Source organism: Scomber scombrus, chromosome 21 (genome assembly GCF_963691925.1).
Source record: "Scomber scombrus chromosome 21, fScoSco1.1, whole genome shotgun sequence".
Classification (NCBI taxonomy): domain Eukaryota; kingdom Metazoa; phylum Chordata; class Actinopteri; order Scombriformes; family Scombridae; genus Scomber; species Scomber scombrus.
The window spans coordinates 5,051,330-5,069,828 of NC_084990.1; the positions used below are offsets into that span (position 1 = coordinate 5,051,330).

Sequence of the window (18,499 nt, forward strand, 5' to 3'; positions counted from 1 at the left end):
AGCAGATATGTAGTTTTTTGTGATTTCCTCTTATTTATATACTGTTATGGTGTCAGATATAGATAATAAACATGGTCAAAGCTCCAAACCTTGAGGTTAACATATGTAGAAAGGCTGCCTGCAACTCAAAAGCCAGGCTTTCAATCTGTCTGTGAAAACTTGCCCATAAGCGGCTGTGAATTCCATAGCCTTTGTTGCCAAGGTTGTTGCTAAGGTATTTCCATGTATTGTTTGCGTTGGCCAATCTCACATTTCAGACTTCATTTCGCCTCGAACATGTATGGATTTATTTGAAGGAGCGAGAAAAAGTAGTAAGATATAACTACTGGTGTTTGCTCATGGTTTGTTAACATAGCCTGCTGAGCCTACAAGTCACCTGTGACACAGCTTCTTGGAGCTGACCAATCAGAACAGAGTGGGCTTATAGGGAGGGGGGCCTTAAAGAGACAGGAACTGGAACGGCCTGTTTCACACAAAAGTTTGAACTGAGGGGCTGCATGAAGGGCCAGTATAAAATAAGTAAGGAGTTTTTAACAGTGAATCATGTAAAGATAATCCAGTATAAACCCAGATTAAAAATATAGAGCTGTAAATGTGAATAATATGTCCTCTTTAAAGAAGCACCGAGTTGATGTTAAACATAATTCATTTAACTTGAGGAGTGCTACTGAGCCTGTGGGAAAAAGAAACAGTTGATGTCTTCTGTGGTTCTGGAGGAGCTTTCTAATGTTTAAGTAAATAAATAAGTGTGGGTTGAAATCTGATGGTAATTTAGGATGTAGGCAGGTAAGATGTTAAAGCTGCATTCTGGAAATTGTAGGATCTAGTGTGTGAGATTAAAAGTCAAACTGTTTCAGCCTCTGTTGCTTCTTTAGCAATGCCATGCCAAATTACTGGAGTAACCCTTTTAACTGTAACTATAATTGTTGCTTATTCAGTTATGACTTTATGATATTTAAATGAATTTTTGAGGGTTTTTTACATTGTTTTATGTCACAGATGAATTGATATGTATGATGAATAGCTACTAAAGTACTGATGTGTGTTTCCTGATCAGATCTCAGTCTAAAGTCAATGGTTATTTTCATAAACTGATGTAACATGGTGTTATTATGAGGGCAGGTGTTACCATTAGCATCCTGTGAAGATATCAAGGTGCTAAGCAACAATCCCATCGAGTGACGAGCCTCACAAGGGAGACAAATGCCAGACCTGTAGCTACTTCATATCATAGTGCTGTTTTAAGGTCTCTGCTGGCTCGCTGTTATCTGAAAGCGCCTCACGCTTTTCATCTCGCCTTTTGTTTCATTTGGAGTTTCAGGTTTTAAGTGTAGTGATAACTGCATTGTAAGTGTGTGAAATGGGGTGAAGGCCAGACATCTCGCATTTAGTAAAAGCTGCAGTATGCATTTTCTCTTCATGATTATTATCTGTAAAAGGGCGCCTTGTTGTTAGATGATGGTCATTACCGTACTTCTATCTTTTATACGAGTAATAGTTGTCATTTGATCATTTTCTCTCTGTCTGCTTCTCACAGTTAGGGTCTGTCATTGGTCGGCTCTTGACTGTCGCGCTCATAAAATCTATTACTGAGCCTTGACTTTTTAAAGACTCTGCTAGCGGTTATGGGCTTTTTCAAATGTTATATTTCAATGAAGTCACAGTCATATTTTTAGGAGATAACCTTTATAAGCAGAAGTGGAGAAAACAGGCATTGTATCAGATGAGATATTTCAGAAAGGGAATTTGAGGACAGTCTCCCAGATTGTGCTATTAAAAGTGGGTGGAAACAATTACAGAGTTAAAAAAAAAAAACCTGCATTTCAGAACCAATTCAAAGTCTTTAGGGCGGCCCTTCATATTGGGTCAGTTACTTATAGTTCACTAAGGAGGAGAATTGGGGGAGAGCATCATTTCCGCTAAGGCGTGTCCTTCTCAGCGCCATTCAAGCAACTACTAAGTCCCCAAACTTTGTTGTCACAATACTAATGTGAATCTGTAGAAAAATCTATAAATGTGTACATAGATCTATAATATGTACATAGATCTGTAAATATGTACATAGATCTATAATATGTACATAGATCTGTAAATGTGTACATAGATCTGTAAATGTGTACATAGATCTATAAATGAGTACATAGATCTGTAAATGTGTACATATATCTGTAAATGTGTACATAGATCTATAATATGTACATAGATCTGTAAATGTGTACCTAGATCTGTTAATGCATACATAGATCTGTAAATGAGTAAACCAATCTACAAATGTGTACATAGATCTGTAACTGTAGAAAAATCTATAAATGCATACATAGATCTGTAAATGTGTAGACAAGCCTTTAAATATGCATTAGACATTAAAGGCTGAAAAGGCAAAGTAATTTGCACAGAGAGCAGAAAAGTCATCAGTTACAACTCAGGCCCACCTCTCAACTGGCTTTATTTTGATACACTTTTTTCATTGCCCTGAGCCAAGGCTCACAGACTAAAGAACTTCCTCTGCAGACAACCAACAGAAAAGGGCAGGATGGAATAATGTCGCTAATGCCACTGTACTGTTCCCCACTACTGTAAGACTTTTAACTTGTAGAAGAAACAGGCACACCTATGTTTCCATGACTTTTCATCTAATGAGTCACCGGTGGCTGTATTACTGTTTACAGTAATAAAGGTCATCAGGTTACACTGCTAGTGATGCTGAAGAGCGACCAGTGACTCATTAGAGGGAAATTCACGGATTTTGAATCTTCCTCACCTTTTTCACTCATGATGACTTTGCACTCTATAAGCTTAAAAGTTGTCTGGACCATCTCAAGTTGCTAATGGGACTATAAACATTGCCATCGCCTCCAGAGGCTAAAACGTGAAATTGAATTGAAATTGAGTTTGGGATATTTCCACACTAGAGCAGGAAAAAGAGCGAACCTGCACATCATTAAACCAACTATTTTATCATTTAAACATTCTTAGTCAAAATATACAAAAGAGTTCTTATCTGCAGAATAAAACTAACTTTCACTCAGATGAACGTTCTATCTTAAACGTGAGCCACCATGGCCGAAATGTTAATGAACCCACACCTTATGTACATTCTGTGCCTTTGTCGCCAAGATAAGAGTTAATGCCATGTTGGTGAACAAAGATATACTCTTTGTCTGTTATAGTTAGTCATTAAACATCTTATTTACTCACTGCCTTTTCCCTGTTGTGCAGTTGAGATACCCTTAATGCAATTTGACGTTTCCATTTCTGTTGCTGAGTAAGTTAAAAGATGTGTGTTACATATAAATAGGGGTTGACCGATACTGGTTTTTGGGGCTGATGCCAATACTGATATTAAGGAGTAAAAAAATGATATATCTATCTATATATATTATATATCACCCGATAATTTTATATATATATGAAGAATAAATACATAAAAAAACATTTTTTGCAATGATCCCTTAAAAACACTAGTGACACAGATATGTAATGAAGGCATTATATTTCACTGTTTTACATTCAACTTTATTGAATAAAATGACATCAGTGCTCTGAAACTTCACTGAGAATTTAATAAGTATAAATAACTACAACTAACTAAATGACAAAAGGACATGTTACAAAAAAAAGTGTGTATATATCAAGCTTTAATTAAGAAAAGGGATACAATATACATTAAATGTGGCCTATATAACTAATATAAAATATATATAAAAATATCGGCACATATCGAACAACATATACCCTGCATGTCTGTGATAGGTCAATATTGGCCAGTGATATCGGCTGGCTCTACATATGAACACTAATACATTGATGTTGGCTGCTCTCCTGCTGCACAGGTTGACCAGCAGGAAGGAGAGAGTTACAATTGAGAATGAATATGTTGTTGTGTTGTGAACTCATTTGCTATGCAAATATTACAGGAGCCATTTCTACTGAAACACTAAACTTCACTGGGAATTTAATAATTATAAAAACTATAAATAATAAAACACATACAACAAAAAAATATATGTACACATTCAACTTTAATTAAGAAAAATGATATGTACATATAAACATACATAAAATGCTGCATATATAACTTTGATTATTGGTGCATATCAGACACAAGGCTAAGTTTGAACTTATTTAGAGCTGGTGCCACTGCTAGCTTGTCATCCCCCTTGAGGCTGGCAGAGACTCCCAGAAGTAAAGTAGCACATGGCCAAAAAATAATCCCACACACAACCAATAAAACCACAGACATTTGATTTCACACTTTGGATTTTGTACAGATTAAACAAGATAGAACGTGTTAAATAATGGGTTTTGGAGTTGCTTGAAGGCATCTACATACAGCTAGGCTTCTCACTGTTTCTAGCTAATTCACTGCTTGTTTTAGCTTCATTCATTTTGTTATCAGTTGTTTTTACATCAAAGAAAGAAGGCAGAAGAATAATCATTAGAATAAAATATAACAGCCCCCTCTAGGACCAGAAAAAGGTCATCCCTTCCCCCCAGCCTTGTGGCATCCCATGATAGTTCTACATTACACAGTAGGTAGATGTATAGATTTACCAGCTTCATAATGAACGGACAGATATGAGAGTGGTATTGATCTTCTCGTCTAACTCCTGGCAAGACTGCGAGCAAACGTATCCTCCCAAGTGTCAATCAATTCACCGGAAATCCATTTCAGATGAATAAATCCACTATTTTAGATTTTTTTTTTTTACACAATAGAAGTATATCCTCTTTATCTCATTGGTTAGCAGCTGTATCCAGTCTAAGGCTTTTCATTTCCGTTCATCTAATATAATAACAGTTCATTTGGAAGCATCTGGCTTTGCTAAAAATGGAAAAAGGCCATTTGAATAACAGTATATTCATTTTTCTGCTGAGTCATTATTTGAGTCTTGAGTAAACCCATTTTTGGGTTTACGCTGGGAAAATCACGTAGAGGATTATCACAGAATACCTTTAAAAGGGTATGATGTAAAAATTCAAGTATCACAAATGTCAGTTTAATAATAACAAATTCAGAAGATTGTTCCTCCTCTGGTAAATCTTTGCTGTCAGGTAGATTAATGAAACCCATGTTCCTGCTCAACATTCAGCCAAAAAGGTTGAGAAAGTCTGAAGTAGAGGCGTTTTACATCTGCCCTGCACACACACACAAACACACACACACACACAAATACACTCTACACACACTAGCACTAGACGCATTCACCTCCTTACCACTACAACACTTTAACTACACACAGGTTCCGTCCAGTGGGTGTGGCAATGTATGGAGAGTGGCTGGAGGCCGCCAGCTGTGTTTATCTTGGTTCTATCTGTGGGTGGGCCACTGTGTTTTTCCAGGGTAGCACGATAACCACAGTGACAGGACTGCATCGCACTATGATTCATGTTTTACTGTATGTTCTCCTCTGGATGGCTCAGTTGTTGTTTATTTATTTCACCCATGAAATGAACGATTCACACTGAAAAATGATTTCACACCATGCTTCTAGAAGTTTTTCTATAACCGTGCTTTTCTTTCTTTTCTTTTTTTCTTCTTTTGAGAGTGTGGAAACAACATTAGTGGCCTAAATTGGATTAAAGGTCAAACTAATATTGATTCAGGTCTGCTCTTTGTCACCTCGCTTTAGCCCTCAGATTGTAGAAGCCTTGACAAGCACAAAGCGGGTCATCTCATGGGCAGCAAACACCAGTTTCATCATCAGTTATTATTATCAGTGTTAGTCTGAAAGCTTCAGTTCACACGAATTACACTAAAAACATATTTTCCTCTTTTTACCTCTAGTCTTATTTACCCATGGCCGGATTAACCTGTCTAGGTTCCCCCCGGGGGCAAAAATGAGCTGTTGTAACCCCTAACCCTAACCCATTAACCACCACTAATCCAGCTCTCTGTCCATTGTATACTGTATTATTAATCTGGAATAATACAGGGCCCCAGATTTGCCGTGTGATAATATGATTAAACACAAGCTAATGGAAGAATATGGGGTGGGGGGTGTTTACACACACACTTACCTGATGAAGGACCCTGCCTGACCTCATGTTTGTAGAGAACATTCATACTTAACATGCTTGAACGGCCACGAGGGTCCGTGTGACGTAAATGCTGTCCTCCGCCTATGTCTGCAAGGGTCATGGTATGTAAAAGTATGAATGGAACCATGTGCATGTAGCATTTAGCTTTAATAGGAGTTTTTACTGTGCACCACCTTCATGTAGAGTCAATAATACCATGCCACCAAACCACCAAGTTTGTCTCCGACTAATTTAGAAAGAACATAGTCTCATAACTGAAGCGTGTCACTGTTTCCCATTTACTCATTGCTGTGCCTACTTGCACTAAAAAGGTGAAATGGAATTTACTCATAGGTGTGCATGTGTGGTATTTCATCCAAAGAATTACTGATGCAGATCTAGATTGAAATTAAACACCCTTTCATTCCTCTTGAGTAAATATTCTACCGTTGAAAGAATGCGGTCGAGCCGCTGTAACGCTGAACTTTAGCTTAGTGGTTGCCAGTAAAGCCGTCGGTGTTGGAATTTAAGGTTATCACGTTGCACTGAAGGTTTCTGCCAAGGTTCTAAAAGGCGAAGAGGTGGATTTTACATCATGCTGCCCGCCTCCTCACTGCAAGGATTGGCAAATTTTAGATGCAGCTGTTACAGTGTGTACAGATGTCAGTAAACATCTGGCCTGGTGGAGGTGTGGGTGGATGCATGTGTGCAGTATGTGCTGATTTGCGCTCTCTAGTCTGTACAGATGGTTTATTTGATAAGATATGCAGGTCTGTAAACATGCTCCTTCCCCATTTTATCTTTCTCTATAGGAAGCCAATCAGACGCTCCACACAGATCGGCCCGACCTCCCAAAGTGCTTTCAGCTCTCTCTCCTGTCATGGCTGCCATGCGTCTACCTATGGGCCGTCAGCCCCATCTACCTCTTCTATCTCAAGAAGAACAACAAAGGCTATATAATGATGTCCATTATGAACAGATTCAAAACGGTGAGAAAGGGACTTTATCTTATATGTATGTTTTATTACAGTGTATTACTTCAAAGCGAGGTAAGGCTCATACATCAGGCTGATATCGGTCACTCAGCTGAATACTTTTGTTATGGACACATTTGTTTTTGTCATTTTATTCCATTCACTGCCATTGACCAACCAAGCAACCTCCAAAAACAGATAGTTACACTTTAAAGTCAAACTGAAATTTGAGTTCTCCTCTCCTTGTGTAAGGGCATAAAAATGATATTCCAGGTATTATTCATAATTATACATTTTTCAAAAGAAGCTAAAGCTAATTGGAAACATTTTATTTTTGAGAGCTGGCATTGCTAGCAGACACATTTGCTGAGCTCAAATCACACTTCAGTACTTACACTTAATATTTTGAGTGTGTTCACACAAAAAGTTAAGTGTGGAACTCTATCCCTTTATAACATTTAGCATTTAGGAGAGGCAATCATTCTGTTAAGTTTATATTTCACTTATAGAGGGATAGCAGGTAGGCTAGGCTAACTTTCATTACCAGTCAAAAGTTTGGAAACTCCTTCATATTCACTTGAATGAGAAAGTGTGTCCAAACTTTTGACTGGTATTGTAGCTTGCTAATGTTAGCACTAATTTTCCTTAGCTGTTACTGTTAGGTCATGTTATTTCAGTCATTGGCAGTTGCTGCACAGTCTGTATTTGTACCGTATTAAACAAAGGACCAGTTAGCATTAGCTGGCTTTCTCTCATGATTCCAGTTGTAGTGTTAGCTAAGTACCAGCACTCTGGTACTGTTAATTAGCCAGTTATTTAAGTCATGACACAGAGTAATTAATGTACGGAGTCAGAGTAATAAAAAGAGTACTCAAATGACGGAGGGGACTAAAAATAGCTAACAACATTAGCCTTCCAATTTGTTAGCTGCTGTTGGAACTGATATGATATTATGAACCATTTTTAGAAGCAATCGAATTACCAGTAATGAAATTGCCAATAGGAACCAAAACAATTAAATTTCTTCTTCTTCGGTTATTACCATTTTGACCAAATAAGTACACAAGTCAGAACAAACACTAAGGATATACAACATTTAGCAATTTGCTAGCATAAATGAATTTACTTTCAGGTTGACTTTAAATGCACATTTGCTAAACTGTAAAATGAGTACAGGTCTGTCCAAAAATCCACTCCTCTGCCTTCTAATGTTCAGATGATGATCAGATTATCCTCTGTTCTAATAGTACTCATTTGTTTATCTCACTTTATTTCTCCTTTCGTTCTCTCTCTGTCCCCTCTCAGGTATTTGGCTTGTTCTTGTGGATTGTGTGTTGGACAGATCTCTTCTACACATTCCACGAGCTGCGGCAGGGACTCAGCCAGCCGCCCATCTACTTTATCACCCCGCTGGTGCTCGGCATGACCATGGTGAGGATATAGCTCAGCATATCCATATACCAACTCACATATAGTCCTGAAAAAGGGATGTGTGTTTCTGGGTTTAAAAAAAAAAAAATCAATGCTCTGTTAAAAATGAATGTGCAAGATTGCTCAATAACCTTGTTTCGTGTCAGCGTGTTCACAGTCAGTTTTGAGCAGGTCTAATAACAGTAATAACATTGTCAGTCTCAGGAGAAACGGTGTGGCTCACTGACATGTTTTTAATGGCTTTTGGACAACAAGTGAGGTCTACACCACAGAGGAATAAGATATGTCAGGCTTTGGATGCAGAATTTGATTTATCTATAAAATGTCAAAGGTGACATCTTTAATGTCTTGTTTTGTTCGACAGTCCAAAACGAACATAAAGATATTCAGTTTAAAAAAAAAATAGAAAATCACAAATCACAAAACCACACGCAGTCATGAGCAGTAGCAGTGGGCAACACATTTTACATATCTGTGCTGAGACACTTTAACAGTCTAGGACACATGATTAGTTGTTATTTTGTTTAAAATCTCAGTGTTTCACATTAAGAAAGATAGAGAGTGAGAGAGAGAGAGAGAGAGATGGGGAACAACCTGCAACAAAGGTCTACTGAGGGGATCAAACCACAGACCTTGTGGTCATGCGGCATGTGTTTAACCAGCAGGCGCCATACAAATGCATTAATTACTTTATTTATTCAGATTTATTTTAACCCGCAATCTGATTTTGTGGTTCAAGTAACATAGACAGACCAAATTAATGAAAAACTATTCAGTTAAAAACTGCTCAGATTTAAAACAAAGACGTCTTTCTGCTGAAACACAAGTGCACAGAAATTACATTTAAGTCCCGAATCACATTTAGTTATTCTTTTTCAGTATATTATAATGTGTCTTTTAAATGTATTAATAATTGTTTTTTTTATTATTAAAATGAAGACAGAACGTCTTAGGGGAGAAGAGGAATTGCTCGTAGGTACAAATTAGCTTGTAAGAAGCTCAGTCAAAGGCATCCATGTGTTCAAATGTGTTTGCCTTAGCCCTCAGGCCTAACCAGAGGCTGTGTAAACACTGATATTCTGGCATGTTCCTGTTAAACAGGAAAGTAACATTTCTTCTCTCCCTTCTTTTGAGCAAAGGAATGTTTTACCAGTCTTGTTGTTGATGTTCTTGGCGTATAATTGCTGTCTGGACAAACTGTTTGGTTCATGCCTGCTGTTAAGTCCAAATCAAACACTTCAATCAAACTCTGATTTTTCTAAACCAAGATCAGCTGATTGTGACGTCTGAGATCAGTTCCAGACAAACCGCACTGATTCATATGCAGGCACAACACAGCCTGCACTCACAGTAGAAGACAATTGATGTTTGCATGTCATAATACCATCATCAGTGGCTTTTTAGTAAGGAAATAGAAAAAAAACAAGCTACATCTGCACTGATATGTCATCATGTTATTGATACAACAGTATATTAAATGAATACAACACAGGGCACATGTGCACTCACACCTGCACATTTTAATAGAATATCTAATGTAGTCACTTAACACAGAATAGGGGACTTACATACATATACAATTGTAATTGCAATAACTCACATTCCTGCACATATAATGTATATCTATATTGTCTAAAAGAGAAATAATTCATACACCGGAGGAATAACTGTATTTAAACAGAGTAGACTGTAACACACAGGAATTGTTAGAAATATAATCAGTTTTAGGTTGGTTTGACATCATAATAAGTAATAAGAGAATATATAAGGATTCAAATTTCAAATAATGTTATAACTCCCCAGATTTCTCATCTAGCTCTTCTAGCAGAGTGATATTTTTGTCTTTTTGTTGGACGGATTACAGTGAAATTCAGAAACAGACATTCATGTTCCCCAGAGGATGAACTGTAATGACTGTGTGACCTCTGTAATCTCCTGACTTTCCATCATTTCAACCATTATCCGGTCACAATTTCAATGTGTTCAGTTCTGTGGTTTATGGTTAAATACAAAACTAATGACATTCCCATCAACATCAGCTGTATTTTGTGTTTTGTGCTTATTAGCAAATCATCCATCAATCAGCCTTCATTTATACAGCGCTAAAACACAACAAAAGTCATCTCAAGGCACTTAGAGCAGGTCTAGATACCCTTTAATTAATTCAAAGAGATCCAACATTCCCACATGAGCAACACTTGTCAACAGTGGAAAGGAAAAAACTCCCTTTTAACAGGAAGGAACCTCAGGCAGAACCAGGCTCTAAGTGGGCGGCCATCTGCCCTGACTGAGTCAAATATTGACATGCTAATGCGCTAAACCAAGATAAACATTTCCAGTCAATGTGAGCATGTTAGCATGTGCTACGTACTAATTGCCGTAGCGGTAAGTACTGTTTCGGTAACAAAATACCAACAAGAAACAAGAGAATGCATGCAATGCTGGACGTTAATCAAACTGCCACTATAGACTCTCTAGCTGTGTCTCATCAAGCAGTTTCAATATACAGTTTGAATCAACATCATACACATGTATATAACAGGCTGAAAGGCAGTTTACTTGATTAGAGCTTGTCCGTCACTCCTCTAAAGGCCATGTCAGGTGACGGAGTAGCCAGAAAACTCCTGGAGCATGGAATTCAACCCAGCTGAGGTCGTGTGAAGGCAAAACAGTCAGCATGAAAGCCTGACCCAGTCAGGCTGCGGTTTACCTTACATGCCCTCAGTGATTCTGTCTCGGCTAATCTAACTCAGTCTCTGCTTCCGGCTTCCCACCCTTCTCTCTCCTGCTTTCTCTCTCTCTGTGTAATGCCCCCCCTCCCCTCCTTCCTTCTCTCAGCTGTTGGCCACGTTTCTGATCCAGTTTGAGAGGTTACGCGGGGTCCAGTCCTCAGGGGTGCTCTTCATCTTCTGGTTCCTGTCCGTGCTGTGTGCCATTGTGCCTTTCCGCTCCAAGATCCTACAGGCCTCCAGCCAGGTAAGAGCGAGCCCTAAGCCTTCAAACGTCTCTCACGTGTATGCCGTCAGCCTCATTACACCCCCCCCCCCCCCTCCCCCCACTACTTCACCTGGATTCTTATCTCCTCACCTTCTCGTACCTTGTGTTGTTCATTCCCCTCGTCGCTCCTCTGTCCCTCATCATCCTCAGTTTCCTTGACTTTTAAGATCTCTTAAGCTTGATCAAGTCAACTCTGCCCTCCCTCTCCTCCTCCCCCCCACCCCTTCTTCTTGTTGACTCAGTCGTCGGTCAGGAGCTTACAGTGAGTAGATATTTTTGAAGGGTCAGTCCAGGGCAGCACTAAGCAGAGAGGGAATAGTAGCTCTGTTGTTTCCCGGCATACTTATCTCACCTCTAGTCGTGCGCAGCACACGTGCGAGTAAACGAACACTTGCAGGTAAGCAGATGAGGCGTGTCACACACACAAAAATACAAAAGGGACAACATGGAAAACACTGAAAAAAATGTGAAATATGCATATCAGAGGCTCCATAGCAACAACAATTGGCCATGATGTGTTCATTGGGATTTACAGGGTTATTGATTAATACCACTGACCTGGATGATTACTTAGCTTGGCATTGAGATTTCTGGCTTACAGACCCGTAGAGCTCTAATCTGTGGAAATTACAACACTCCTACATATTAAGTCTATTTTTCTTTTGGGGGGAGGAAGGTGAGTAGTGACCTAAAAACATTTCTACTACAGAGGCTGAAAAGTGTTGTTCTCAAGCAAGAATCTCCAGCATTTCTTTTTAAAGAAAATATAGACGGTGACTCTTAGATCTTGATCCTGAGTCTGGTTATGCTGCCATTGATTTCAAGTACATGGATTTTTTTTTTCCCCCCCCCAAATTTTTTCATGATTACAAAATAAATTCACTCATTCTTCATGTGATAGGATTTGTGTCCCTTGGCATAAAAGCAAGCACAAGATTTCAGTTAATTATAGCATTCATTATAACAGTCTAAAGCTGCTATAATCAATAGTTTTATGTCAACAATAGATCAAATGTTAAAGAGGAAACGTATCAGATAATTCCCTTCGTCTCTACAAGGTGTTTTTTAGCTCATTGTTATGGTTTTACATCCCACAAACCAGCATGTAGTCTGAGATCTGCTGGTAGGACTCTGCTAGCTGTACCAGGGTCTAAACTGAAAACCAAAGGTGACCCAAAGGGCCTTTGCTATTAGGGCCCCTAGACTGTGGAACAACTTGCCTGAAGAGATCCGATGTGCAGAATCAGTTCCAAGTTTTGTGTCACTTCTCAAGACACATTTTGATAGGAAAGCTTTTATGATGTGGTTTTTAATTCTTCATTTTAAATGTACTTTTGATTGTTTTTATTGACTGTACAACACCACAGATCCCAGTAACTCCCAGTCCCAACTAATAAGACTGAGGCTGTCCTTGAAGTCCTTACTTCAAGGGCCACATACAGACCTATTTGATCTCATGTGGGCTGGATCATTAAAAAGATGGAGGGAAGGAAGGAAGGAAATAAGAAGGGAAGGAAGGAAAGACAGACAGAAGGAAGGAGGGAAGAAATGTAGGAAGGAAAAAAGGAAGGTAGGGAGGAAGGACAGATGGAAGGAAGGACCGAAGGAAAAAAGGAAGGTAGGAAGGAAGGACAGATGGAAGAAAAGACAGAAGGAAGAAAGGGATAAAGGAAGGTAGGAAGGAAGGACAGATAGAAGGAAGGACAGAAGGAAGAAAGGGAGGAAGGACAGATGGAAGGAAGCACAAATGGAAGGAAGGAAGGAAGAACAGAAGGAAGAAAGGGAGGAAGGACAGATGGAAGGAAGGACATATGGAAGGAAGGAATGAACGAAGAAAGGAAAAAAGGAAGGTAGGAAGGGCAGATGGAAGGAAGGAAAATAACACAGGAGGGGAAAGTGGGCTGGATTGCACCCCTCGGCGGGCTGGTTCTGGCATGTTTGGCACCCTTTGGCACCCGCATGTTTGGCACCCCTACCCTAGAGGGATCAATAAAGTTTACCTCACCTTATTATATGCTGTGCAGCACTTACTTGTATTGAAAAGTGCTATACAACTAAAGTTATTACTATAATTATATGTTAATGTTCTGTTTACAGCTTGTTGTAAAAATCAGTGAATGTAAATGCAAGTTTTGGCATTATGATTTTATTGTATCACTGCCAGACATTTTTGTTCAATCACTGCTCTAATTGGCACACTGTGTCGCTGACATGCACATAATGATGCCATTATGGCAGGGATGTCTAAACTATTCCATAAAGGGCCATAATATGTCTGCAGATTTCATTCCAACCAAGCAGGAGCACATCAGATTTGACTCATTTAAACAACTGATCTCAGTCTTCAGACAGTTGATTGGTTGAATCGTGTGCTCTTGATTGGTTGGAACATAAACCTGCAGGCACACAGACCTTTATGGAATAGTTTGGAGTTGGACATGCCTGGATTATGGTCAGTAATCAGATTTTATTTGTTAATAGTCATGTTTCCATGTTGAATGTTAGAATAACCTGAATAATGTACTATACATTACTAACATGGTACATAGTTGTTGTTTTTTATAGTGGTTTCAATATAGTAGAGAATGTATCAATTCTGCCGTGTTAAATGGAGGTGCAGTAGATCAGACAGATGTTGGAGAAATGCAGTGTATAAGATGTGTTCTACTGTTATCATCATTAAAAGTTTTATAGATGACTTTAATGGATGCTTTGGTGATAAAAGTAAGAAGCAGCCCAGATTGACAGAGAGACAGACAGAGCAGAGCAGAGCCTCAGCCAGTTAACGGTGCAGCCATGTGCCGGGGTCAGACCAGGCTACTGCAGACCTGTGCTGCCATAATCACGTTGATCCAGAAAAATGAGTCCACGCAAATATGATTTGGGAAAAAGGAAAGTGATTTTTTTTGCGCCGTTGATGGTGAAGTCCTCTGTTCATAATCGTGTTCAGCTGATTTTGATGTTTTTGCGATGTGGCTGAGGAATTAAAGTAAGTGACTTCCCTCTGTGTGTTGTTGTTTCCGAGAACTACAAATGATTGGATTGAAGTTAACGTTACCGCTCGCTCGTTGGCTGTGATGCAGTTTTTTTTTGCTGTTTGTGGACGAGAAAGAGTACGGAGAAGGGATTTAACTGTACAGAAATGACCTGAGATTACATTTGTACACATTAGTAGTGAGTTTACATGCATTCAAATTAGGCATTGATATCATGTATGGGACTTTTTTCCTGTCAAAACAATGCCTGATTTGACAGCTTTTGGATTGACAGCTTTTCACACTAAAACTGCCTGTTGGTGAACCAATGTCACTCTTATGGCCTGATTTACTAAAGGTTTGCGTTTTCAAATGTGCATATAATACGCACTGTACATTTAGTACGTTTGCTATAATGGATATGCAATATGGGGCGATTTTTGGGAGGATGCTCCATTTGTCAGGATGTTCACAGTGAGGAATGGAGGACACTACTCACTTAGCTAATGTGACATGAATAGCCTCTTAGCTGCTAATGTGAAGTGTGGCAATATTAAGGTCAAAAATAATCAAGATCATATCCATGTATCATATGATGAGTCCATTTATAGAAATGATGATGCTGATAATTATGTTATTGTACGATAAGTAGATAACGTAATTATTGTGACAGGCCTAATCATGTATGGGACTTTTTTCCCGCCAAAACAGCTTTTGGAAAGTGAAATGACTTTATACAAAAACTGCTTGTTGGTGCACTAATGTCACTCTTAATGTTTTATTTTATTTGATTATATTTTTTTCGTCATGATCATCCCTCCACAAAAGCTGTCAATCAAGGCACAGTTTTGGCTGGAACAAAGTCCCATACATGATATCCATGCTTACATTTGACTGCATGTAAATTCACTACTCACAGTTGTACGTCTGAACTGACCTCTATTATTTGCTTGTGTCCTTGTTTTCCATTTCAGGGCGAAGTGACAGACAAACTGCGCTTCACCACCTTCTACTTCTACTTCTGCCTGGTGGTGTGTGAGCTGATCCTCTCCTGCTTCAATGAAAAACCTCCCCTCTTCTCCAATGTGGTCACAGACCCTGTGAGTCCTACGTCCTGTTCCAGCATCCACTCAAAATCCCTCAAGTGTTTATGTGTGTGTGTGTGTGTGTGTGTGTGTGTGTGTATGTGTGTGTGTGTCTGCTTCACGTGAGCGCACATCTTGTGTTTCCCCGCTGACATTGTGTATTCAGTGTTTCTGAGTGTCTGAGTTTGTTCCGGCTCCAAGCCTGTGGTTAAAGCAGGTCACACACTCATTCACACACACACACACACACACACACATACACGCACACGCAGAGCACAGTTGTAACCGGCTGCTCAGAGAGAAGTATGTCGTCCTTATTTAACCTCTCTGGCCTATTTTTCTTGCACATTTTCTGACCAGAATCCCTGCCCGGAAACCACAGCGGGTTTTCTCTCCACCATTACCTTTTGGTGGTTCACGAGGTGGGTGAACTCACACTGTCCTACATCTACCACTGTGCCCACATATACACACTTTGTTGTATACGTGAGGATTTGTTTTAAATAATATTGTTAATGCAAAGTCAATTCAGAGCGTAAGTACTTTATAATCTGCTTCTACTTGTATAATTCCATTTCTTAACATTCTCCCTGCTATAAATGGAACGGGCTGGCCTGAGAATTTAAAGGCTAACTGCTGCACTAAAAAAAGACTATATAACCAGAATCCTGCTGTGGTAATTACAGCAAACAAATTCGACAATATTAGAGACATTTCCTTATGTAGCTGTCTCCCTCTGTTTTGTTCTGTAAACCAATCTGCCCCCTTTGTGCTGTAAAATACATCAAGCCAATTTCTGTTGAAATATGATCCTGGAGGACATAAATGATGATTAGTTAAATCCAGGAAACTCAATTAAGTGTCTTTGTGGAAAGCCATATTTTCTAAGTTGACTCCGAGAGAGACGATTTTAGCTTTAGATGCATATTTGCCAGTGAATGAAAGACACAGCAGGGGATGTAAGTAGTGGAAAGGAGTCAAAATGCAGGTAAATCAGTAATTACATTTGTCAGGGTTGAATTTGCTTAATGTAACAGAGTGAATTGAATTGTTTCTCTCTCTGTCTCTTTCAGGCTGGCCATTAAAGGCTACAAAATGCCTCTGGAGGTCAAAGACTTGTGGTCTCTGAACCAGCGAGACAGCTCCAAGATGATGGTGCCCAAACTCCTCAAAGAGTGGGAGAAGGAACAGTCCAAACACAAGAGGTACGCTTGGGAAAGGAGGAGGGATGAATGAGGGCGGCGGGTAGAGAGAAGAAAGAAGAGCTTTTCACATTTCACAACTGAGGAAGCAGTCACTATGTTTACATACTGTTTGAAAACAGTGAGAGAAAATCAGGTTACAGCAGGAAACTGGAGAAGTGCAGTGAAACATTCAGCAGCTCAGTAATCAGATTTGTCCTCTACCATATTTTTTTTAACATAGGTGTATTACATTACATATGAGCCCTGTGTGTTTCCTGGTGAGTGTTTGGACTGATGGCACAGTGAGAGGCTCTATAGTGGGAAAACAGTGTTCTCCCACTATAGTCTCCACTCAGGACGTACCAGGGATGCAAACATGTTGACTTCATGCACAAAAACTGTTGGTGTATTAATGTTATTGCGACAGGTCTATGTGCTCACAGTCATGATAAAAGCACATTTATAAAATAGCATAAAAACACATAAAAAGACCACAAACTATCAATGCAACAGTCTATCATCTGTAGCTTGTCTGTGGTATATTTTGTAAGAGGATCAGTGTTTTCCTTTGATTGCTGGGAAGTGTAGTTTTTTTAGCAAAATCAAACAGAAGGAAATAAAACACAGTATTTCCAGCTGTGGATTTGGTTGTAGTATTCACAGCAGCAGCATCAGCAATGTGTATGTGAGACTGACTCCAAATAAACTGCACCCGTTTTCATTGAAAGAACAGCACAGACAGAAGAACAGGTCACCCACTGCAACCGCACGGATCATTGATGTGATCATAATGGAGATAAAAGACATATCAGAGTTTGGATACAAAGATAATGAATTCATTGTTGGTTTAACACAATAAATAAACTATAGAAGATCACCAGATTTTAATGATTTTTTTATTTAGATTGGCAAGATACCAAATGTCTCCAGCAGCTGTGTTTAACACCAAACTGGTTTCTCAACATGATGTTTACTTAACAGATCTGTGCAGAAAGCGAATGAAAACCTACTGAGTCTTGTAAGATTAGACGTCTCAAGTGTCACTTCAGGAGAGAAATGTATATGTTCTATCACAGATATCTACAGGATCAGGGTGCGCTTCTTTTGGCTTTTTTTATAAGAAAAAAATCAAAATCCTGTCACAATCCCTGCCCCACCTTCTACTTCCTCATCAGAACAGAGAAAGGAGAGGATGTTATCTTAGAGGGCTGGGCTCTGTGTGGGTGTGTATATATATGTGAGTGTTGTGCAAGAGAAACCACAAACGTGATGTTTTTAATACCCTAGTAGAATAACTCTACATAATAAAGTATATGAAACTTATATCCCTGCTGTCACATACTGTATTTACTTAGAACTGTGGGAGAAGCTTTGTTTAAACAATGCTGCTGCTGCCGTGATGGATTGTGTGTGTGTGTGTGTGTGAATGTCAGAGCCTAGAAGGATTAAATCCACCTCCCACTGCTCCGTATGATGTGCTGCAGATTAATAACCACACAGCTCACTTTTTCCAAAACTCCCACAACACTGTATTCCTGTTAGTTTTCGTAGCCGCATACCGGACACGACCGCAGGCGATGAAAAAAAAGAGAATCTCTGACACAAACGCTCTCGACAAGTCAGGTGAACTGCGACCTCCATCACGCCGCAGTTTTTTTTTTCTCCTGCCGGTTTCATTGAGAGCAGCTTGTAAAACGATATGGAAAAGCTCCATTAGACCTTTTTTCAGTTGTTGTTTGGAAACCTGTTCGGCGTTAAGCTGAATTCCAATCGCAGTTGTCCCGTCGGAACGTAGTCGCCAATTAGTTCGCCGCTGGAATCCGACTCCCGCG

General features: G+C 39.3%; 1 protein-coding gene across 1 annotated transcript in view; it reads left to right on the top strand.

Moving 5' to 3' along the window:
• The window catches only part of abcc3 (ATP-binding cassette, sub-family C (CFTR/MRP), member 3), a 61,442-nt gene that overhangs the window by 13,333 nt on the left and 29,610 nt on the right, over positions 1-18,499 (top strand). The window contains exons 2-7 of the mRNA XM_062442023.1: positions 6,834-7,010; positions 8,301-8,426; positions 11,265-11,402; positions 15,373-15,498; positions 15,844-15,905; positions 16,557-16,688. Of these exons, the coding sequence (XP_062298007.1) occupies positions 6,834-7,010; positions 8,301-8,426; positions 11,265-11,402; positions 15,373-15,498; positions 15,844-15,905; positions 16,557-16,688 (761 nt within the window). The remainder of the gene's footprint in view (positions 1-6,833; positions 7,011-8,300; positions 8,427-11,264; positions 11,403-15,372; positions 15,499-15,843; positions 15,906-16,556; positions 16,689-18,499) is intronic.